At 42.2% G+C, this 25,533-nt stretch overlaps 1 protein-coding gene across 2 annotated transcripts in view; it reads left to right on the plus strand.

The window, feature by feature from the left end:
- The window catches only part of tub (TUB bipartite transcription factor), a 38,416-nt gene that overhangs the window by 6,260 nt on the left and 6,623 nt on the right, over window positions 1-25,533 (plus strand). The window contains exons 1-5 of one of the 2 annotated variants that reach the window (XM_035629489.2): window positions 13,207-13,591; window positions 20,362-20,413; window positions 21,713-21,875; window positions 22,873-23,010; window positions 24,475-24,627. In XM_035629489.2, the coding sequence (XP_035485382.1) occupies window positions 13,554-13,591; window positions 20,362-20,413; window positions 21,713-21,875; window positions 22,873-23,010; window positions 24,475-24,627 (544 nt within the window). In that variant the 5' untranslated portion in view covers window positions 13,207-13,553. Of the gene's footprint in view, window positions 1-13,206; window positions 13,592-20,361; window positions 20,414-21,712; window positions 21,876-22,872; window positions 23,011-24,474; window positions 24,628-25,533 lie in introns of those variants that run through there. The other variant, XM_035629488.2, reaches the window with a different exon arrangement.

Consider the following 25,533-nt stretch of genomic DNA (forward strand, 5'->3'; position numbering starts at 1 on the left):
AAAAAAATCAAGCTCCCTGGCTTGTGTCGATGTTGCTATGCTTCTTGTTGAGGCTTTCTGGCAGATAGCAGAATTTCTGTAATAATTGATGGGTTAAAAAAATCTTTAACCTAAATAGTTCAACCCATTACAACTCTGTGTGTGACCCTCATCAGGGTGGTGTGTAAGTTAATCCCATTAACTTAAATGTTTGCCTAAATCTATATTTTTATTTGCACCTGTCACATACACATAACAAATGTCTTAAAGGACATTTAATGCAAAACAAACAAAATCACACATTTTAAAGTTACTGCCTGATAACTGGCAACCAGCCATTGGTGTTTATTTTCAAAATGATTATCAATAAACATAGCGGCCAGAATGCAGACTGGATATTATCGCACCAACTTGGTTCATTCAAGTGATTTAAGGTAAGAAATGAAATGCATGACACATGCAACATTCTTGTCGGATTGTTTAATAGGTAATATGTAATATTGTAATATGACTACATTTTGGACACAGAGCTGTTACTGTGTTGTGTTGTTAGTCTCAGTTGGTAACGGAACCAGACAAGGGGGTGGATGTAGTGCAGAGATGGAGGAGTCAAGTGAGCAGAGAAAGACTGTGGGAGCTGCAGGATCTGCTGAGGTGAAGTTTAGACACCTATTTATTTTCCAGTTGGAGATTAGAGGGAGTTTGTGAGGGGGCCATGGGACCAGGCAGGCAGCCTGTCAGTCCAATGCTTCCTCCGCAGCTGAAAAGAAAAAACACTCACATTGTCTGGTGAATCCGGCCGACCTCTGCCTCGGTGGTTTGAGGCTGCATCTCTTGTAATGCAGCTGACAAGTAGGGACTGACACCGGGTGCAAAGGCGGAGGGAGGAGCCTTCTCTCTGACGTCTTCCTCTGTCCGCGGGGCCAGGCGCTTTAATTCGTAACGGATCCTCAATGTGAGACGGAGGGAGAGCCGGCAATCCTACGAATTGGCTTGATCTCCAGAGCAGGTGTTAATTCCGGGTAACCTGCTGGTGACTGTGGCCGAGAACACATTGTTCACACGCAGGGTGTTCTTTGCTTTCACGTGTTCACCTATTTTCTGCGCCGCTGTTGCGCAAAGGCGATGAAACCAGGACAGAACGAAGAAGAAGTCGACGGTTGACGTCACTTCATGCTCGTTGCTCGCAATGAATCCTTATGACAATTAGCTATAGAAAAAAAATATATAATTTCTCCTTGATGAAGGAGTAGTTAGCCTAAGTAACTACAGAACCTGTGATCAAAGAACAGCCCTTCAAGATTGAATCCTTTTGAATAAATCCTTAAATCCCTAAAAAGTGCTGCTTTAACATATGACACACACGCACACATCATCTACATCCATACCTGCACACATGTACTATCACACATCAAGTTTGTAACATGGAATTAGATGTTACCAGCTTTGTTCGGCTCTGTAGTCAACGGTTTCTCGTTGACTCAAAGGACTATGTCCTGCGATATCTCCCCTCACTTGTGTTTGTTTTAGAGTCCGGGGCTCAGCTGGGATGTCGCGCCGCTCCCGACTCCTGCTCCAAACGCACACCTGCTGCTAAAAGGGTAATTCAACTCGAATCCACTTTGATGCGAGCGGACCCAACAACCTCTCTTTGTTTGAATAATACACCAGAGGTATCAAAGTGTGGAGGCTACAAACGCCGCCATGCCACTCGTATGGTGGCTGTGATTTATGAATGGGGGAATATGCGGCTCCTATGATGACACGGCCTTCGTACGTCTAAAAATAGGGCTCGGGTAGAAATGCCAAAAGAGGCTTACCTTCAGTAACGGCATTTTGGTGATGCTTCACAAAGGAATTCTGACGGAGACCGACACAGAGCTGACAGGGAAAACATCTGTCAGGTGGCCATAAAACCTCCCTTCAAATTGATGCTAATGTTGCTCCGTTTTGTCTGGAAATACAGAGTGTAATTGTACAATTACACGGTACACACCGTAACACCTTCTATTTGATGCCTGCCTGCATTTATCGAATGTGTTCTGTTTGTCCAACCGCTCAACTCACTGCACTCAAACGCTTGCCTGTTGTAACAGTGCAGGGCCTATAAATTAATAGCATCAAGTAAACAATCAGTCTGAAATGTGATCTAAACATGGACGGGTATGAGGGGAAAACACAGCAGACTGAGGTTTGACACCCTGCAGTCCCTGCAGACAGTTGGCAGCGAGAAAGGCGATAGAAATGATTATGCTGAGAGCTCTCTCCTCCTCTTATTCATTCCATGTGCTCATCATTAACACTCCCATCGCACTCTCTCATGAACTATTCTTCCCAATGTCAGCGTCTTTAATAACTCTCCACCCCTGTGCTGTCGTACATTATACACGGCCCTTACACAGCCGCTACCCCTTATGTGCAAATAGAAAGCCCCCGTTTGTCAGATTCTAAACTCATGCTCTCAGGGCCCACAGGAGATTTGGATGCTCGTCTTTTGTCACACGATTGCGCAAATGTTTTGAAAAGGCCCATAAATGTAACCTACTGCGTTCATTCTGTTCCCTCTTGCTATTCTTTTATTCATCTCCATCCTCCCATAGCTCTCTGCCACTGGTGCATGTGTGAGATGTGGGAGCTGGTTGCCATGGTGAAACATCATAGCGTAAAACTGAGTAGTGGCATTAAGTTTGTAATTATCCATCCACCCATAACTGTAAGTACGAACACGAGCAGTCTTATGTCAACATGTCCCTTAATCACACGGAAGAGATCGGTCTGACTGAAACTGTACTGCAGAATTTCAGTGTTTTCTGCTGCTCCATCCAGAATATAACGATACAAGACGATGATATATTCATGGTCACTCCAGAAAGAGAAACAACAGCAACGAAAACCAAACATGTTTTCATGTGCTTATTTCAGACAGAGAATAGCTACAAGTCATTGGAACACATTCTACAACAAGGGCTAAATAAATAAATGTGACTTAATAATACCATCAATTTAATAAACAGTCAAAACAAATAACCACGGATATTTAAAATAATCCGATATATTTCAAAAACTCATTTTAGTATCGTAAAATGTTATTTTATAATAGGTTCATCGCATGTAGGTCTATTTTGTTCTTTCTTTTTTCCCATTTTATTCCAGCAGGTTTTTATTTTTAAATGAAAAATTCATATTTTCACACCACTGTTTTTCAAAGCACAAGTTGTTGTTTTTTCGATGGACTTTTTTAACGAAAAAGTGTTTCTCTGTCAATCAAAGCAAACCTTTACAGACTGTGAGAGACTTCTATGCGAGTGTCTGTCCCTTGAGAAAGCAACAGCCGATCATGTAACTGGCCCTCGCCTGATTCTCCTGATGATTTATGATGTGATATTTAACTACTTGATGTTGAACACATTGTCTCCATACACGATTAGGTTATTTATTTGGATTATATCTTCAGATTGTATGACTGTAAGATGGACATTTGGTAATATGCCCAATATTATGCTATAATATAATATTATATTATTAAAATAATAGTACTTCATTGAAGGTAGCACTTCTACAATTTGCCATGTCCACATCCTTTCAATAGACCTGATTGAGCATGAGATTTGAAAGGTGTTTTAATTCACACCGGGCTGCTGACAGACTGTTGGGAGCGGCGACCATTTTGCTTTTGTGATGAAGAGATAGCGGAGGATTACGTTGATTTGTTAAACATGAGAGCAGCTGCTCTTCTTAAATACTCAGACAGGTGCCGAGCAGCTGCTGCTAATACTTGGTGTACAGCCATATAACTTTGCTGTGTCATCATACGATCATTCATCATATATTCATTTGTATGCACCCACTGTCCCTACTGTGTTCATTAGGCCTCGTCAAGGTGGCTCCAATTGTTTTGCCGTCCAAGGTCTGAAGACTGATGTGGGAGTGGAATATTACTTTTAATTCTTTGAGTTCAGGTCCCCTTAGTTTCTGCGCTTTCTTTCTTTAAAAGTGAAAATATCCTAATACTGAAAAAGGCTTTTTAATCAAATGTAAACATGTGCACAAACACAGTGTGTTGAGCAGAGCCAGGGTGGAGTGTTATTCTGATCCGTCAGGGTCATTTTCACTTTCCCTTGTTGACTTTGTTGCCTGAACAGTTGAGGAATTCTCTCTGTATGAATTAAAAAGTCCCAAATTAGAGAACAGACTGGTCTGTTGAAGCTTGAAGAACCAATCATTGTATTATTTGTAAAGCCTGTTAGGATGACCTCGAGAAAAAGCAAAGACAAGAAAGTTATGGTGGTTCTGTCCTTATCCTGTCTCATGTGCCGGATCAATGTCATCATCACATCAAAGTCTCACTCGCTCAGCACTGTGAAAGTATGTAATGTGAGTGGATGATAAACTTTTTTAAATAGGTGACCACATTAGCATGAGAATTACATCAACACAGCTGGTGAGCAGTGTTCACCTCATTTCCATTAGACATAGGTGCTGTTAGCCCTTGTAGAGGCTGTTCGCTGCATCTGGGAATCTCCCTCACAGATACGGAAAATGCACAGCTCACCAGCACCTCCGCGTGTTCGTACGGGATCCCTACACAGCTCAGTCACTGTCAAAACGAGTCCCCCTGTCGGTGAAGAGAAACAAACACGGCTGCTCCCTGCAGCAACACGGTGATGATGCACCAGCACACCGCAGACTCGGCCAGATGTCAGCAAATCACAGCTACGGCAACTGGCAAGGTGGCAGCAGTCAATCTGCCCGAGTGCTTGCGCGTCTCTTTTCTTGAATCACATATTGTCGTTGAGTGGCCGACCAGGGAGCCTGTAAATGATAATTAGTCTCCACTGTTGCCATGGTGACGGGAGGGAACCAGCACAGGCGGCGTCACATGCAGAGAGAGAGAGAGACATCCGCCGCTGGCTCCGCGCAAAGGTGCTGAGTTAAGATTCAAGTGTCGCACGTGTTCATGCCGCAGCGCGCTCCCTCCACCCGTCTCCGCCTCTTCTTCTTCTTCCATTAAAAAACTTTCATTAGCACGGCTCCCGCATCCGCAACATCCTGTGAGAGGCACAGTGACATGCTCAGCTCCATTTTACTGTGGACAGGTTTTCCACTTGCGCATGACTTTATAAAATGACCAAGCCGAGTGGCTGCTGATGTGCTGCGAGGGGAGTGCATGAGGCCCAGACGAGGAAAAAAATGTGTCTTTTTGTTTAAGGCTTTTCACTTGATCGTTGGTTTCCTATGACTCAGTCTTTCCTCATCTGATTCGCGCATTTACCGGGAGGTCTTCCCAAGCTGCAGATAAAGGCCGTGAGCGTTTGGCATGGCAAAAACTGATTTGAGAGTAAAAAAGATGAAACGAAAAGGCGAGACGCACAGTAAGTGGGAGCAGAAACCTCTTAGAAACACAGTGAGTCACATGCACACAATCCTCTAAAGATAGACACTGGACTCACACACTGTGCTGCATCTGACAAGATGACACACTTATTCAACATCTCCGCCTCTCTCTGGTCATTCTGTCAGCCGGGCGTGAGACATGAGCGTGTGTCAGTCTGTGTGGGTTATTGGCTTCTGAATGGACTCATTATGCTTTAGATGTTTCATTTTTTATGGTCGGTTCATGTCAACAGTAATGAATATTATGTTTGTGGTAAAGGACTGTGGCAATTTTTCAGTTCGTCGTGTATTTATACAGGTACATGTTGTGTCGTGAGCCTAGAAGTGTTGTTTCAGATACCGTTTTTTAAAGTATAGTGCCTTGTGTCTTTTATGTGCAATTATGAAGGAGCGTGAAAGCCCAAGGCCTTAAATAGGCAGCTTATCATCAAACATCTTTATCTGCTTTAGAAAACCCTCAGTTCCACCTGTTGTGAGCTGTCAGTGGTGTAGAGGGAGGACAACCTCAAATTCTTCGATGAATAATGGAGATACAAATATACAACGCGGCACACACTCCAAATAATGTTGGAAACATGGTGATTGCAAAGATTAACGTCATGATTTCGATGCAGTACGGGGCAGTGTGTATTCCAGCTGGGGCTGGATCAGGCAATGCACCTTTAACTGCGAGACCAAAAAGAAAAATCAAGTGAAACTTTAACAGCTGGAAAGCTCCACTGCTAGTTGAAGGGATAATTTGACTGTTTAGAATTCGACGTACGCAGGCGTATACAGAGGGAGAATCTGTGGCGATGACTCATCATCGTATTGGGATCTGTGTCTCTCATTATGCTCAGTTGTGCATCGTCGTCTGTTGCCCCTGGATACATGTGGTTTCCAAATGGAAACCCTGCTTTCGACACAAATTTAGCTCAAGACATAGTCTTTGTTTGGGTTGTCGCACTGTTCAGCTCTCTGAGTGTTATTGGGGCAGGCAGTGTTTATGTAACGGTTTGCAGATATCTCATCAAATGTGTGTCTATTTCTGTTGGTGAACTTCAGCTTGCGAACATTTTCGTTTTCTATAATATCGCCCGGTCTGGATTCATGCTTGTGCTTTGATCCAGGCTTTAATTAATCTTCATACTTTAGCTATTAAATAGATAGATAGATAGATAGATAGATGCCAAACTGGGAAATTCTGGATGTTGTGATTATATGTTATACTTAAGAGCCACCATACAAACAATAACACAATTTGCATCTCCTGTACCTGGCCATTCAGTATTCAAACAATGAGTATATCTTTGAAGCTGCTCAGGAGAAGACGGATGAGTTCTGAATTACACGTGCGTGTTATCTTTAGACCTTGAATCAGATCAAGCATCATAATGAAACAGAATCCAGAATGTGCAAATATGTGCTGCTCGCTTATCTAATGATGGTGTGGTATGTACAGGCGGCAGAAGCGTACTTTGCACCCATCAAGCTATGCTATGGAAAGAAGGGTGCACAGGAACTTTGGTGTGTTGAAGCAGTCTATCTGGCTGCCTCGCTGGGACACTGGGACACTGTGTCATCCGACGTGACATTTCCTAATCCAAATCATGTTTTATGCATGCCCTCTGTTGGGCACTGAGAGATGAGATAAGGGATTTATGTTGATACAAGGACTGTGTGTGTGTATGTGTGTGTGTGTGTGTGTGTGTGTCAGCGTCAGCCTCCCACCTGCTGATTCGGTAGCATAGTTTCATACTGCGCCGCAGTCTAGAAGACCGAAGTGAACATTAACAGTCTCAGGTGCACGTGGGACCTTATAAATTGAGGATTCTTCACAATCTGTTTTGTAACCAGCAAAGGGGGGGGATCAATTGAAGGCACACATTAGATTCAGTCAATACTGGACACAAGCCAGTGTGCTCCTCCACTTTTCATTCTTTTCATGCACACACAGTCTCTCACTCCGCCTCTGAAGCTGTGATTTACTTTTCACTCACACTCACACACACACATAGTCCCTGTGTGTGTGTGTGTGTGTGTGTGTGTGTGTGTGTGTGTCTCTCTCTCTCTCTCTCTCTCTTTCTCCCCCCTTCTAAGATTTACAACTGCCCTTAAAATAAAGATGCCACTGTTCAAACAAAATCCCTCACAGTAACCTTCGAAGACTGGCTTTTTGTTTTTTTCTCGCCAACAACCATTGCTCTCAAATAGATTTGTCTGAATATTTTTTGAAATGTTCTAAATTGCTCAAGGCCTTCACCTACTGGATTGAATGTGGAACATCAGGCTGCTGCTGATTAACTGGGGTACTCGGTGGGCTCTTGCTGGCTGATAATGGGATTTTCTTTCAGTCTTCAATCAGATTTCCCTGGTCTCAATTTTGCAGGTCAATTCAGCGCGGTCGTATCGTAGAACTGTTGCGCTGTGTGCCAGCCTTGCTCTTCACTGTGGATTGAGCAGTGAAATGTTACCTGATAATGACTGAGATCTCTCAAGTAGACACCCAGAAGTAGTTTGTAATCACAGTTTTGATGAGGCTTGAAAGCATCTACGGTTCCCATCTCCTGTCTAATTTGTTTCTGGCCACATCCCTGACTGAGAAGAGGAAACAATAGCTTCCTTGCCTTGTCAGGTGCATGTTAGGAACTAGTTTGTATGTGTACGGTTTTCCTGTGTTCACCAGGCATTCATGTGTAAATGAATGCTTCCAAATCCCCTCACTTGCTTCCAACATCAAGTTGCACGGACTCGCACGATGTTGCACTGTCTGATATCAGTTGTTATCTATTCATTCCTCTGATACTCAACTTTTGTGTGTGTGTGTGTGTGTGTGTGTGTGTGTGTGTGTGTGTGCATAATTAAACAAGCGAGTGTTATTAAACGCCGTCCGTCCTCTCGATCCCGATGCAGACCAGGCGCTTTCAGCTTACACCAAGTAATTGCTGTCAGGATCCCCTGGCTCACCTCCGGTCTCTCTGAAGTGCGGCGCACTCCCGAGTGTGAAGTGACGTAATGCCGGTCGAGTCGGTGACTCACTCCTCGTGTCCTAATTGCCTCTTTGGAAATGCACATTTCAAGGTTTTCTCTAAGTGCAACAGGTAAACCCGGCTTCCTCTCGCCTGAATCTGCAGGAGACAATCCGGCTTGTTTGTCGCAACTTCCTTCACAATGTCCCTGCGCGGTTTTCTTAGTTAATGGTGCATTCAGGCAGTTATTTCGCTGGGGTGATGAAAAGCTAGTGAACGCATCACAATAAGTGGACAATCAAATAACCACTACAAGGTGTAAATAACAGAATCCAGACCTAAGCTCCACAGCTCGTTCCTGTCAGTTTCCATATTGTGTCACAGTAATTCGCCCGATGGGATTTCAACACCTCGTGTGCTTTTACGCGGCAAATTCTCGAGCGTAAACTTGTGGATTTTGAACAAATGATTCTCAGATTGCTACAACTTCACAGGCTGCCTGCACGGAACCGACAACTAATATGTTCTGTAATCCAGCGAATTAGTTCCTCCGCTCTCGTCGGGCCCCGTCTTTGGTCCCTCTCTGTTCCTCTCGGGCCATGTTTTTTTTCCCTCCCGACCTTCCGTTCTCCATCCACACGTATGTTTCTGCTTTGTTCCCGTTCATGTTTCAGAGTTTTGTTTTGATGTCAGTGTTCGCGCTCGCATGCTTCTACACATCCATCTGTAAGCCTGTTTTTTGCTTCAGTTACAGTAACTTCATGACGTGTATGCCTTCGGCTCAAGAAATTAGTGAACTGTGACAGCATGATCCGACCGCTATGGACCCGGCAGACTCTTCATGTGAGGATGAGTGTGTTGATTTGAGCATGTATGATAGAGGAAAAAATGCTAGTAGAGGGCAGTAAGAGTCTGCTGTGAGAGTGGCATGTTGAAAGGCCTCCTCCCAGCGGTTCATAAGAACACCACTGACTCCGAGCCAGTCTGTCAAGTCTGCTAGCCTTCGGCATGTTTGCTTTCCAGTCTCCGCCCCAACCTGCACATCCAATGCCACTGAGGTTTGTGAAGCTGCCTTTCCTGTCCTGAGCCGGCTTGTCCAATATCTGAACTAGAGCCGTCCCCTTTCCGGGGGACTCACCCGGCTATCATCCTGAAATATCTCGGGCTTTCCGGCCCCTAGAAAGAAGCATTGGTCTTGGAGACGCCGACACCCTAAGCTGCCCAGCACCACAGGGACTCAGCTGCCTAGCAACCCCGAGCCTCTGCTGCTCAGTACAATGATCGACTCTCAGTCAGGCCCACAGCTGGACCCTGTGTCGGCTGTTCCCCGCCAACGTCCTGTCTGTTCCTGTATCGGGGGTCCCAGCAGGCTTCATGTCTGTTCCTGCTGTGTGGGTCCCTGCTGACGTTCTGTCTGTTCCTGTGTCAGGGGTCGCAGCCAGCATCATGTGTGTTCCTGCATGGAGTCCTCGCTGACACCTCTCCACCGGGCGGCTCCGCCCGTCTGTCCGTCCCGGACCGCCCCCCCGAGAGATCCCGCTCCACCGTGTTCCCGCTCTGTTGCGGTTCACGTTCTAGAGTATTTTTCTCAGGGCTCCGGCCTGCTTCTACCTATCAGCTTGTTTGTCTACATTTAAAGTGCCTTCACTGCACCTGCCTGTCTCAATGCGTCTGCATTTGGGTGCAGAATTCATTGAAATATTTGCCAAATGAACTGTCTCTCTATAATTTCCTCCTTTCTAGCACAGGATTCGATGTGAGGCTTGTGTAACTGTGGCATCTGTGTAAAGACATGGGCTTTGGTCGATTGACGTGACAAAGAAAACCCCAAATATTCATCGAACACACCCGTACAAAGGTAAATGTCGCTCGTTACGTGGCACGCCCTTCATGACTGATCGGGATGCTGTATTATTGAGGCTTTGTGCTCTGCAGCTGTTTTTCTAACACAAGCCAGAGATCCATTTTCACATCACTGTATGCCTTCTGTGCCAGAACCATTATTATAATTACTGATACTGCTGGTCTCCTGTTACCAACAATAAAATGCCGCTGGGAAAACTCTGTACAAATTCTGGACTGGAAAAAAAAAAGTAATTTGTCAGGAGGATCTTATCATTTGCTGTTTAATGCTGTAATGGCTAAAAGGCCAGAGGGGAAAAAAGGAAGAAAGAAAACAGGATGTTTTTTTAGTCTAGTCGGAGGGAGAGTAGACTTTTTGACTCAAGGAAATTATATGAAAGTCTGCCTGCCTCTCACTTTCCAACTCTCGCATGACCAAAGCCAAACTTCAAAGTCCTCCCTTCAGCATCAAATATTAAGCAGGGTGCCGTGCCTGCACCTGTTCCTCGGTGGAGTGGCTTGTTCCATTTACATCCACTGACATCGCAGCAGCTGAGATGTAGGGCACAAAACATTGACCATACAGTCGAGTGATCCAACGGTTACATTTATCTGCATTTGCCTCACAACAAATGATTTTTACTTCCCTCTGTAATAGCCACATGTGATGAATCTCTGCAAAGAACGACGTTCTCTCTTGCTACTTCATCTAGCAGTCGGGGGGGGCGGGGGGGATCAGAGCCTTGCTTAAGGGCACAGGCAGAGCTGATGCTTGTTGAAATGGGGCCTGTAGTGTGGCGTGATATCTCCCTTTATCACTGTGGCGTGCTGCTTCCCAAATACTGTGATCATTGCACCAAGGAAGTTGGTTGTTCTTCTTCAGGAAAAAGTGTCTTTCTTTTGTTGCTCATCGCAATTATTATGGTATTATAGGATTAAATACTAAACGAAAAGAGAACCGCGGTCTCAGGTTGTGTTACCAAAATCGACTCTCTTCTGGTCTCCCTACTGTCAGTGTGATGGGGGAAGACCAGGAATTCTCTCGGGCACTGGATGAATTGCGATTTGCAGCAGCAGCTGCAGAAGTGTGTAGGAGGGACATCTTACTTTACTGCCTTCTTCAGTACAATACAAGCTGTTGTCAACATGCTCCTACAGTGAATTAGTTATTTATTTTTATATTTATTTAGCAGGGGTGTAACGGTTCACAAAAAATGCCAGAGAAATATTCCTTGATTTTTCAATTTTTTTCAATTTATTAAAACTAACATAATATTTAGCCCTTCTTTTTACAAAGCAGAATGACTTGCTACATGTTGGGTGAAAAACAACTATTCTATTAAGGCTGAGTCAACACTTTCTCTCTGGTTGAGGAGAAAATAAAATACCCTTCCATCGGAGAATGCAATCTATGTTTTCAGTACAGCAGTGAAGTGGGTGCTGATGCTATCGGCGATCCATAATATATACGGATTGATTATACAAGTTCACCTGATATAGAAATATTTGCTATCGTGAGTCTCTTTCATTTCAGGGGAATTGTCAAGATCCCGTCACAGGAAATGTTGTCATTATTTGTTGTCAATATTTGTGGAAAAGCAATTGAAAAGTGACCTATTGTAAACCCCCCTGAGATCTCAGATTCTAGATTTTTATCGCCTGTGTGGAGCAACACCACAAAAGGGATCAAAAGTTGAGTTTTATTATGAAGTATCATACAAAGTAAGAAATATAAGGTATGCAGGTGAATTCTGTTAGCCTTGTTCTTTTTAACACAGCAAGCTGAGAACCAATATGTTTGTCAAGGACTTCATATATCATATATATATATATATATATACATATATACATTATTCCTCTGCTGGCTTTTAATGCAGGTTCATTCTCTTCCCAGATAAGTTGTCAGTCCACCACTAAACTCTATTGGAATGGCTTGTTTTTTAGGTGTTCAATAAATAATGCGGGAAAATGCTTGAATGACCTTGACAGTGACCGCGCTGCTTGACATGTTGTTACTTTACTAACATTTTGCACAATGCTGTTTGCTGTTTCACAGCTTCACCATGTAAACGTGTATCTGATCTGATCTTCGATCAAATGCCTCGGCAATCATGAATATGTTTTTCTGTGCGTGTGGTTTGGTGCATTGAATGGCCTAAATCCATGTGAGGGATTGGTGCAACACATGGGGGATGAAACTAAGCAAATAAGAGATTTCGCCTGAGACTGTATCCGCAAATATTTGAATAATTCTCTACCAGAATTGTTTCAGATGATTTCACTTCCTTAAAACCACCACACGCCTCGATCACACACTTGGAACACTGAGATGTTTGCATGTGGACAGAGCTAATGTGGACCGACGGCTCGCGAAGCGGCAGCTTAACATCGAAGCCTCTTGGTTTAACTGTCTAAAGATGGACTCCTGAATAACCCTGGTAGCAGTGTGAGTGATGTGTGTCTGTGCGGTGACAGTGTGGGGCGGCAGACCGAGGGCGGAAGCAGATGTGCGTGAGAGAGGTTCGGAGCTGTGACACGATCACAGGGTGCCTTTGTCTGGCCGCAGAGAGTGTTGAATTAAAAGGATGTTAACACTAGGCTGCACAGTCATATGCTAATGCCTCTTACTCTTAGAATAAATAAATTATGGTCCAGAAAACACATCTGAGTCCCTGCTTTAAATTCCTCGTGCAACGCAGACAGTGCACAAGAAAGACGCAGAAAGTGTCAGAGAGAGAGAGAGGGAGAGAGAGAAGAGAGATAATGTTTGCATGGTTGCAGTAGAAAAAGGGGGGTGGCAATGAACAGAAATAGCATAGGAGGGATATCAAAGAGGCAAGACAAAGGGGATTCTCTATAACCTTTTCCCCTTTTTTTTTTGCTCAAGCCTTCGCACTCCCTGCTGCTGTAGGTGATGCCGGACGAGAGATAATGAGAGATAGATTGGGCTAAGAGGTAAAGAGCGAGATTTGGAAGGAGAAAGGGGGGGGGGGGGGGGGGATTTAAAGGGCAAGAAACGGAGGGAGATTTAGAGGCAGCGCAGAGCAGGAGGCGAGGAGGTAGATGGGAGACGAGAAGAGGAGAGAAGAGGAGAGGCATTGACTGAGAGCGCACACATGGAGGAGAGGAAAAAGCCTATTTCATGTGCCCAGTGTGCATGACGGAGGAGTGCAGCTGTCTGCCGGGATTTTTTAGGCATCTGCTGCCCCACAGCTAGAGGACGTACAAAGAAGCACAGGCAGACTGGGGATATAGGGCTGTGTGCAGAGGATGAACAGGCGATGTGGGCTCTCTGGCTGTGATCGCTGTCCTCAGACCCCGTAGCCACTTGCACTGGTGCTGTTGCAGGCCATTCGCCTCGCAGCCAGGCAGCAGGGTGATTGATACAGAATGAGCTCCAAGCACTCCTCCGACTGGATTCCCTACAGGTACTGTACCACATTCCTGGGAACAGGAAAGGGCATGGTGTTCATCTTTTGAAGCAGCATTTGTGTGTGTAAAGGTGTGTGTGTGCGCGTGTGTGCGTGTGTGTGTGTGTGCGCGCGTGTGTGTGTGTATCTGAGCGGGTGTTCAGTTGTGTGTGTGTCTGACAAGGACATCACACTGACTGATAACACTGAATTGGCACAATCAAAGCAAATTGTGTAATCATGGAATTTGCTCATGAATATCTTTATGTTAGACAGACAGTCTTTCTTAAGGAAATTCCACAAGAAAAAATTGAATAATACAAAAGGGAATCCCAAGATTTCAGCTGCATGAACTACCGAGGATTGCATTTTTGGTTCAGTCCTGGAAAAATAGGATTTTTCCTCCTTATTGGATTCAAAAGTAGAAGTTGGGATGTATGATAACATTTATATAAGTGCATTTTTTCAAATGCTTCTTTTAAAAGTAACTGAGGAATTTCCTGTCTGTGTGTGTTTTATATGCATGTCTGCATGCATGTCTACTAAAAGGATCCTCTTTGGCAGATGCTGAGAATGTAATCCTGCCATTTCATTTGAAGTAGCAGCCACAAGTGTTTTTGTAAATAACAAAAAAATGGCCCATTAATGAGCTTTCAGCTTCTTGTTGTAAAACCTATATATGCGCTCATCCTTTTAAGTGCAGCACTAACGCTGCTGCTCTTTCCTCTGATTGAATACTCCATCGCCATGGTTTCCCCTGCTTACTTTGATGCCATTGGCTCATCGTTGCTATAAGTTACTGTGGCAATTGACAAATTTCAGAATGAGACTGCATCAAGACAACACAGCAAGTGATTTGTGTGTAACTTCTGTAAAACACTAACTCACTGATGTTAAGGAATCACCTGAAATGACAATAGTTAATATGACACGATTTCATGACCTTGATTGACTGGGGATGATCATGATGATGATGATGATGACGACTGGTGCGGTCATGGGATGAACGTAAAGTAAATTAAATGCTGGACAACAAAAACAACACAAACAAGACATGAACCACTGTCAGTATCCAACATTAGCCCTTGAAGATGCCATCTGCCTGTCAGTGAGAAGGCGAAAGCAAAGAGATTGGCGGTTTCTCAATGAGCGTTTTTTTCTCATCCTGCAAAGCGGCCATGAAACATCCATGGGCCCCTGTGCAGAGCAGATGCACGGTGCAGATCATACATTCACAGAAATGGTAAAAATCAATGACACATCTCTCGCAAACACAAAAAAATCTGCAGTTGTTGGTGCAGTAGTTGTAGAATTCACCAGATTTGCATTTCAGTATCTGAAGACTTGAGCAAATGTCCAATTCGGTCAGCAATTAGGAAATTTGTCTTTTGTCAAAAATGCCTCCACAATTATTTCACTTTGTTTTTCAAAAAGAATATGTCTGAGGTCCATTTAATGTAATTAACAGGACTTTTCTTTTCCGTGATTTGTATCAGTTTCTTTTGTAATGCCACCATGTTTTTGTGTGTGTACTTGATTGTTCCCAAGTGTTAAAAAATCCTCAGCAAATCACTGTCACACAGTAAAAAAAACAGTGATGCATGCAAGCAGTCTCTCATAAGAGAGGTAATAAGCTAACACTTATTTCATTGGGTTCACTTTTTTTTTTTTTCAACACCCCAGTTAACACAGATCTCATATACAAAGACCCAAAACTCTTTCGGTAAAGTGGTGCTGGACAAAAAGGACAACATCTATTCTCAGCTGGTAGAAATGACATTGCATAAGGATGAATCTCTATTGCACCTATAAAAGGTGCCACCTCCGTTATGCTCTGTGCGAGCAAAGAGGCCAAAGGCCTGTAGGTAGAACATAAAGTACAAAACACTCAAAAGCTGAACCATATTGAATGTCTTCTCTAGATGCTTAGTGTCAAAGACATGTTCATGGACACATGAAGACCTGCATACACGAGTCAAATGAATGAAACTTTATTAGAAATTGTCTCGTTTCTTTAATGTTCATCAACAGGTCATCTCAAAAAGTGTAAAGACTGCAGGTTCAGAGAGCAGCTGGGTTTCATCTCTAGTAAAATCCTATTGGGAGAAATGAATACAGTTCATACTTTGATATAGGTGCTTGCCTATTTGGCACATACCATAATGATGAATCAAATGGCACAAAGGACTGTAAGGCTGGACTGGTTCATATTGAGAGCTGCGTTTTGTGTTATGTTGTTCGTTGCGTGACGATTGATTGAGAGACTCTATTCATTTGACCAGAGGTTGTGGTTTTTAATGTTTTTGTGCGTTTGAGCATTTTGCATGCGCTTTTGTTTTGTGATAGTTATGAAAATGTGACTTCAGAGTGGACAAAAGTGTTGGAGAAATTGAGAAAAACTTTTTTCAACATTTGAATTCCATTATTATTATTATTATTATTATTATTATTATTATTATTATTATTATTATTATTATTATTATTATTATTATTATATTATTATTATTATTATTATTATGAGTTGCCATTAAAAAATGCTGTATTGAACTTGACATATACCAAGGTAAATTGAATGCTTAAACGTTAGCGATACAAATGCTTTCATAATGTTAGAATAGTAATGTACAAATACATTTTAAATTGAATAGGAGCATGCTGTTGAATCAGACCAAAAAGCAGCAACAAAACTCAGCAGCTTTAAAATACAATACAAATACATATTCTCTATTTGATTGAAGGTAGGACATTACGACCTGGTGTAATTGTTAGGTGACCGCTGGTCGTCGTAATAATAATGATGATGGGAGCAGAGGAGGAAGTCGTGTGACGTAGGGTGAAGGTTGACAGTTCAGTTCATGTGAGGAGGAGGTTGGGGTGGTGGACAAAACACAGGACGTTCACACTGGAGACCACAGTTTGCTCCCAGTGTGAAACAGTGATGCAAACAATAATGTTTTTCATTTTTATTGTCGTTCCACCACACGTTTAGCATTGTAAACATGATGACTAATAACCCTACAGAGGTATATATTGTAACCCAAATCACAATCCTTCGTTTCCCTGAACTCAACCAGGTTGTTTTTATGCCTGGACCAGACCAAACCGCGACCGTACCACAATCAAAACCTTGTGTTTCTTATTGTTGCCGGGACATTGCAGGTTGTGTTTGGCTGCACCTGGGACAATGATAACTGTGGTTGTTCGGGTCGCAGAACTTGTTGACCGGGTGATGAAGAGCTAGTGACCAACATTTTGGCTTTACCAATAAATACTTGACCGAGCAGAGCCTTTTACCCCCCTTCATATTTAATGTTGATGTTGTGATCTCTACTCAGGATATTAAAAAAATTCTCTTAAAGGCTTAAATGATATTGTTAATGTTGAAATCAGGTTGTCAGTGTTATATTTAGAGAGAATTCAATTTTGTTTTAATTCTTGCGTTCTAAACTGCACTGCGTTACAGTAAATAACAACGTACCTTAAACAGAACTCAAAGCTCCTGTAAACCTCCTCATCAGTGTGTTGCAGGACGATAATGAGCTGTTTGACCTCCACTGAAACAGCTCTGTGTGTGTCATTATCTTCCTGTCTGATGCCTATTCACGCACTTCATTACTCTGATTGCAGACGTGGAGTGCCTTGTTTGTCTATGTGTCTGACAGGGAGTGGGAGGTAAATATTTTCCAGTGTGGGCCCCTCGTCATCAAACCAGAGTCAGTAATGCAGAAATACAGGTAGAGTTAAGATTCATTGACTGATTTTACATGTTGTAGCTGCAGGACTGCAATTCTCATCAACCACGTCGACAGACCACCCGCCTCGTTTGTCACACATCAGTTGGACATCATGGTTGAATGAGAGGAGATTTTTTGCCCAAAGCTGACAGATTTTCAAAAAATTACCAGCAAAAACATGTCACATTATAACTCAAATACAAAATTGGGAATGCATTTGGCTTTCAATTTTATTTTAACTATCAGCTGCTAACAGCTTTATGCAATCAACTATACATAGACCTGTTTATCCCTTGGATGTCACATTACTTTCATATCGTCAGGCATCATGCATGGTTTGACATTGTTTCGAGTTACACGCGGACATTACTCAGAAGGTAACAGAACCTCAGAAAAATCATCAAGTGCTTGTGCCATCAGCTGCACAAGTAAAACATTGTCCTTTTGAAGACAGAATAAGAATAAACCTTTACATATAAAAAACAACTCAATTGCAAAAATCATAATTTGTATCACTCATCATACATCAACGGAAACCTCCCGCCCTCCATCTTATTCTGGAGGGCATTAGCAAATTCTCTCCACTGCTTGTGGAGGAAACACCTCATCTGCCCTCTAATTAGGAGCCATTGAGGTTTCTTGAGGGTCTCTGAGATGTGCCCGGCCACGCCAGCTGAAGGAACAATCAGTGAGTCTGTCGCCAGTGTTTAAAAGGCTCTGATGGCAAAACGGAGCGGAGACTGAGATGCCCAGTCGTTTTCGTTAATGAGTAATGTATCTATTCACCTTTACTAAACGAGTTTTTAGTATCTGACAGCGGAGCCAAAGGCCGCTCAGCGGGGGCTTCGAAAAAAATCATCGGCCTTCCACAACAGTAAAGAGACAAAGTTCCCCAAAGCCTGATGCTTAAAGTAAATTTGTGTAGATGCAAAAAACTGTCTTGGTTCTACCAGCAAGAAGAATAACCAAATTGTACAGTAGCACAAATATAAGAAAAACTTGAAGGTGGAAAATGCTGTTTCCGGCGAGGAGACGACGTTTTACAATGTTACTGAGGAAAATTTGGCGTCTGTCAAAATATAACTTTGTTTGTCGGATTCACGTTGTTACAAATACATTCATAATGTGATTTGTTGTCGTCTTGCTGGGCCTGATCTGCAGTTGTTTACGCCAGATGAGTTTATGTTTTCCTTCAGAGATGATCACATCAAGAAGGCTGCACTGGGAAAAATGTAATATGTATTTTTATACCAGTATATTCATGCTTTAACAGGCACTTAAAGTATTTTGAGGTGCAGAAAGAAGCTGAAATAATTCAGACATTTACTTTACCGACATTGTTTGTGCTATATTTAGACATTTGCTCAGGCCCGTGACACTACGGTCGGGTGCAGGGCACCACCAAATCAAATTATGTTCACGTCAATACTGGTGTTCTAGTCAAGAAAGATATTACCCAGTTGAACAAACTGCTCAATAAGCTCTGTGAAGCCTTCTTACAGGCTGAGATCAGACGTGTGCCTGATATTTTGCAGTGAATCGTGTACTATGCTGCTGGGCCAAGATGGTATTCTAACAATGAATCCTCCACTATTTCCTTTTTGTGAGATTGTACACAGTAATGTACATATGGACAGGAGAATGTGTCAACACATGACAGGATCACCAAGTGGACAGCACTTACACTTGTAGGACTCAGAGGGGAAACACTCGAGCTCACAGTGAAGTTGCTAAAAGAACATACTGGAACAATACTGAGCATATGGACGGCAGAGATGTGCAGAAGGAAGGGTTAGACAAGTGTCTGCATTGTAAAAACAAGGTGCTTCTCTAAGCGAAAGAAGGGAAGTATAAAATGAAATAGCTGTTTTTTCTTGCAACAGTGGTTAAATTTGCAATACAAGTCAAGTTGTGAATTTTGTGGATAAAGCCCAAAAAAATCAGAAACGCGCCTCAAAGGGCTTTCTACGGTCTGTGCAGCAGATGGCTTCCACCATCTTCAGACCCTCTGTCTCCGCTTTTGTCGTGCCAGACGCTGCTGTTACTTAAGTGTGAGCCATGAATTCAAAGCAAAGAAGCGACAATGTCGTTCTCTGTAGCTTAATCTGTGCACATGCACCTCCCTTACGGTCATTCTTTGGTGCACAATGCCCTCTTGTCACCTTTTTTCAAATCTTGAAACTTAAGGTTAGGTTTTGCAACATATCATCATCCATAATCTATTGCTAGGAAAACCAAGTTGAATACTTAAAACCAAACGGGTATCAAAGAAATACCGAAATTTCTCATTGTGAGGAGAAGTTTGTTCGGATCTGGAGATGGAGACAGAGAAGAAAAGAAACACTTTTCGGCTTAAACCCAAGACGAGGCCAAAGTTCCCTCAAACAATTCCTCTTCTGTCACTGGTGATTTGGGATGAATAGCAGCTTTGTAAAAGTCCTCCTGGCCATTTTTTTTTTTGAAGTGGAGTTTTTCTTCGGTGCTGTACTGATCAATGAACGCATGTTGTCATAAACTGTTTTATTACTTACTTGATGAGCGACCTAGAAGATATGAGAAGTACAAAATTTGACGCTGTTTGCTCAGCGGCCCTGTCCCTTTTGAAACTTCTTTTGAAAATGACCCATGCATTTGTATTGTTTCTGAAGCCTTGTTGCAATATAGTGTATATGTTCTCATCTGTGTCTTGTATTTATATTATTCTGTATATTGTAATCAATATATATATATATTTACTCAGAACTGGCCCATGTGAACGAGAATGAGTAATCTGGATTAATGACCTAATTGTCACTGGTCATCATATATCAATTAAGTGCATACACAACTGTAACTATCAAAAATATGCCTATGTGTAATGTAAGAAGTAATTCACCTCAAAATATATGTCAAAATATCTCTAGTACATGGTTGTAGTCAATTTTAATAAAATAAAACACAACATAAAATAGCAAGTGGATTAATTAAAGTTTGGAAAATGTCATTATTATGATCATCGTACTACTTAGCGTTTTAACATCAATCTTCCCTCTTTCTTTGCTCTCTTCTTTGCAGCACTTTAGATGACGAGGGCACCAACCTCCGGCAGCAGAAACTGGACAGACAGGTTGGTCTGAACTCGCAGGCAAAATCAATTATCACGTGAACTTCCGATGCTGCATCATGGGACCACAAATGGACGGCCAGGACTTGTTATCTCTCGGAGCTGTGCTGTGTTGTGATGGGAGGATGTGGCTAATGGTCTTCAAGACTTAAGTTCAGTAGATCAGTACACATGCTCAAAAGGCAAAGCAAAATGTGCTGTCAAAATTGATCTGTTATTCCAAATTGTGATCCTAGATCCTAGACCTAGATTAAGCAGATTATTATGTTATATTGAGACCATGCATTGTGATTGATCCATTGGATGAAAATGAAAGTAGATTGCTGTTAACCGTTACTATTTATTGCTGTACACAGTATAGATTTGTTGTATAAATAAGGGGCTAATAAAATCATTACCAGTTACTCCTGGTACTAAAATGTAGGTGTGGTGGAAGAAAACAAGACAATGTGGAGTAAAGTAGTAGCCAATTGAGCATTTTAGAGGAATGGTATTATAGAATATATTTTGAGTATTTGTCTTGTCTTGTTTGACTACCCAGACTCGGACAGTCTCCTGCTACGTTTGTCGTATGTGAAAGGCAAATTTCACTTTTCCAATTTTCAGGCGTTCATGTCTGAAAACGGCCAAAGTAATTAGAAAAAAGGAGGAAAAGCTTATTTGTAGCTGTGCACTTTAAACCTTTTATACCTAAATTTCTGCCTTACCCTCAGACGAGGAGCCTTAATCTTCACATCCATGCACTCCGTAAATGTACCTGGAATAGCCGTCAGCGTCTTGGTGAGCTTTAAAGAACATACTGTAGAGCTCCAATGCTCTGCGGCATGAGTTCTCCACTAATAGAAACCTTCAATATTTGATGAGCTCTGGTTTGAAGACGTGCGTACTTAGACAGTTGGTCCAAATGAAAAGCTATATCCAGCCTCAGGAACAGCGTGTCCTTTAACATCTACAAATGGCCTAAACAGTTTTAAGAGACTGTGCTATTGCCACTGCTTTTTAAACCCCTAAACTCCGTGACTATGGCATTACAAAATAGTGAGTAATTATAATGTATGATGTTTAATGAGTTATATCGTTCACAAGACGTGGGGAACAAAACTTTAAAGCTGTGACATGGCTCACTAAACATAATTGAGGTCATCTTAGACATTAGCAAAGAAACTACTTGGTGATCACTCACCACTGACACAATAATACTGTATATAATAAGGTGTAACTTCTTTCAACCCCTCAGACTGTGTCTTTATTATCCTTCTCTTCGGTGTGCACGTGTACACATATGTTAAACCTCCACAACAGCGAGCGCTCCTTGAACAGAAGCAGAAGAAGAAGAGGCAAGAGCCTCTGATGGTCCAGTCCAACGTGGACGGGAGATCTCGCGCACGCCGGACCAAACAGAGCGAGGAGCAGGCCCCGCTGGTGGAATCCTATCTCAGCAGCAACAGCAGCACCATCTACCACGGTGAGTAAAACCGCTTAGTGCTGCTCTGGGGCTCTGTTGATTCACAGGAGGCCTAAACGGATGATTTGTGAAACAATATGGATTGAACAAATAAAGAGGTGAGGCTGCTCATCAACATCTGTCTGTTTGGAGTAAGTATTTGTTCTTGGGCCCAAAGAGATTACTGTCTTATACAGTTTTTCTTTCTTTTCCCACTTAAAACTGTTCACGTCAAGTAGCACAATTAACAAACAAATAACTATAAAATGATGAATCGAATTTTTAAAAAAGAACAACAAGAATGTATTTGTTTAACATCTTTTGCAGCTGCTTAGTGTTTTAGGTTTTAGGACTGAGATTGATGACGGCTTCTTATTTGCACAAAGAGACGGGAGTCATCAATTCCCCCATTTGTGAAGGACACTTCCAGGCCTCCAGGCCCTGGACTGTCACATTTCCTACAGAGAGAAGAGAAATATATTAATATTTGGATGGAAGGAAGATGAATGATAATCTTATTATTAAAAAAAAGAAATGAAATAACAGTAAAATAAATCTTCTGTCGTCTATTCAGTGTGTAGCACTGCTTGACTATTCTATTCACAAGGAAAAAGTTGCTGCTCTTTTTATTTAGTGAATCTGAACTGGCATAAATAAACATAAATATAAATATTTCTTACAAAACCACATCTGTAGTGTTTTACTACAGCTGCTATTGTAAAATATCTGATCCACAGCTATAAACATAAATATAAACAAAAACCTGGCAACCATTTGCCTTTTTGGATTTTGTGAAGAATTCTGGTTTAACATTTACTGATTAAATTTTTAGTATTATTATTTCAAGCCAGACTAAATACATTTGAAAATAGTTTCCTCCCTCTTAGAAAGAAAGAAACATTTTCCATCTTCGAAACATCATTTTGTCTTTGTTACAGTAAATTTGATTGATCTCGACCCGCTCTTCTGTCCGTCCTCCCTGATAATCCTGCTGACAATTTCCAATCCGTGTGTCTAGTGCAAGAAGCGGACCAGGAGGAGGTGAAGGTGATAGCAGACACGCAGCCACCACGCTCAGCCAAAAAGGGCAAAGCATCGGCCAGCTCCACACCGCAGACTGGCAGCGATAAGAAGGAGAGAAAGGGAAAGCACAAAGGTCAGTCTGCCGGTATTGAGACAAACGGGTTGTCAGACAAAGTGGGGATTAGATGGAACTGAAATGAATGGACAGGCTGCGAGGAAGACTGACAGATTGAATTAGAGAGGAGGAGGTCAGAGAGGGCAAAAGACAAATAAGACGGAGGATATTTGAGCCCTTAATCTATTGGTTCAGGCATTTTTGTATGTATCACTTGCAAAAATGAGGATGTTGTTATTAATCATATTGTTCTCGGTTTTGGTGATTTCACGTCTGAACCCCAGATAAGCCGGTGTAAGTCATTGGAAGCGGTCCACAGTATGAGAGAGAAGAGGCCAAGTCCTTCCGTTCCCCAGCAGCTGACACCGTCTATTCAATCGCTCTTCGCAATCCGCAGATAATATTTCTATTCAAGCCACATCTGGCAACAAACAGAGCGGGGGAGACTGCCCTCTTAGCCACCGCTGTGGTGTCACGCTGCCAGAGCTCCACTGACTGTAACGCCGGATGACAGTCGGAGTGCTGTCGCGCCGACGCAACACAAGTGGGGATATAAATTAACCGTTAGATGGAAGAGGGGAAAACTGCATGCTGAAATTCCAACTATTATTTTTTATGCTTTGTTTCCTTTTGCTTTCATACTTTTCAACACTCACTCTGTTTTTACAGTATGCTGTGTAATAGTTAGAATATTTGCTATACGATTTTAAACAGAGAAGAATCATCATCGAACTGACACACAAGGAAATCAGTCATATTATAAAAACCTATGTTTTACATCAGCATATTAACTTATCTTTGTAATATTTAGTTTTCTCAAACAGAGTTTTCATATGATCTATTGCAATAGATGCTCATATTTGGAATGACTTTGTCCCAGAAAGAAAGAAAGTGAATGGGAATTTAGTGAGGTAATAGTTTAATCAGGCCAGTAGCATCAAACTCACTCTGATGGACCCGTCTCCCCGACTGGCTGTTTCATTCTCTGAGAGAACACAGTTTCAGGAGATCGAATTTACCGAGCAACTATACACTCTAACTAAAAAAAACAGCTGCAGATTAGATGAGATTTAGTCATTGGATTTGCTTAAAGGAATAATTCAAGATGCTCCACCTGAAATTAGATATTCACAAGACTGGATAAACACAATTAATTGGGATTAAAAACAAATCCCACATCTAAAAAAACAATTCAAAAAAACACAGACTGCACAGCTCCTCTTTGCAAGACTTTCAACTATAATCCTGGAATAAAATACATGAGAAGAGGGAAAAACAAATAAATAAGCAAAACAAATCTTTGCAATCCATCTGCAGTATTTCACTCCCCTATTGTTTTCCCCCTATATTATCTTAATTCTGTTTCTTTTACTTACTTTGCCTACTTTGCTGGGATTCATTTGAGTGTCATGTACTGACCGTTGGACAGTAGTGCTGTCGTGATCTGATGCAGTGTGTTCTTGTGGGATTGTGGCCCGGCAGCAATCGACGGCCTGGCCTCCCAGCTGGACGACGGTCACGTCCAGATCCTGACAGTGGGTCACTCCACCGCAGACGAGGGCGATGGGGAGCCCGTCATGAGCTGCACTCAGTCGCAGAGTAAACAGGATCTGCGCGTCACCATGCTCAAGAAAGGTACGGCCCGTGTTCGGGAACGGCTCTGTGACTACATCGCCACAACCATGAGTCCGTATTCATGGCCGCGGCGTCCTGGTCCACTGTTGTGGTGTGTTGGCAGGACGGTGAGGCTCAATGACTCGTGTCAGAACTTGAAACTGCAAATGGAAATGCCATTTTAACACTGTGTGTCCGGATGATGCCAAATATATTTTTCTGGCAACCTCCTTTTAACTTCTTAAGGAATCTGAGAGTCATTGTAAACAACGATTACTGTACACTTCACTTTAAATCCCTACACAACTCCACAATAGCTTACTCTATATCAGTAAATTGAGATTTTGGACACTTATGAATCACATTTTTTGTGCCGTCACTGGCTGGTGTTGTGTAGCTGTAATTTACAAAGTGTAATACTCTTGAGCTAGTGAGCTATTTAGACAAACACAATGCACATGCTACAGGCACCACGTCTTTTGTTTCGTGTGGACCAGCTTGAAAAGTTAGTGTTCAGTCACAAAATTGTGTCTGGATGAATTGACTCAAACCGTCACCTGATGATTTTTCAAAATCACTTGCACCCATTTTATCAGTTATCACCTTCATTCACCAAGATGTCAGTATCCATGGGAAGTCAAATACGTAATGGCAAAAGATGTCATGCAATTAAAGAGTGTTGGTTACATGCTAGAATACAACAATAAATAATAGTCCTTCTGTAACCCCAGAGAAAACAGTGACTGTTTAGCTCACAAATACAGAAAAATGAAACTCCAGTGGGTCTCCCCTGAGTAAAGACGCCTGGTTTCACTTATTGTTTAATGGAAACATGACATAGTTGCAGACATGAACATTGGGACATGTTATTTGATTTAAACCTCAAACAGAGAATATGGTTATTTTTAATGATATAATATGGTGAGG

The sequence above is a fragment of the Scophthalmus maximus genome, chromosome 4 (genome assembly GCF_022379125.1).
Source record: "Scophthalmus maximus strain ysfricsl-2021 chromosome 4, ASM2237912v1, whole genome shotgun sequence".
Classification (NCBI taxonomy): domain Eukaryota; kingdom Metazoa; phylum Chordata; class Actinopteri; order Pleuronectiformes; family Scophthalmidae; genus Scophthalmus; species Scophthalmus maximus.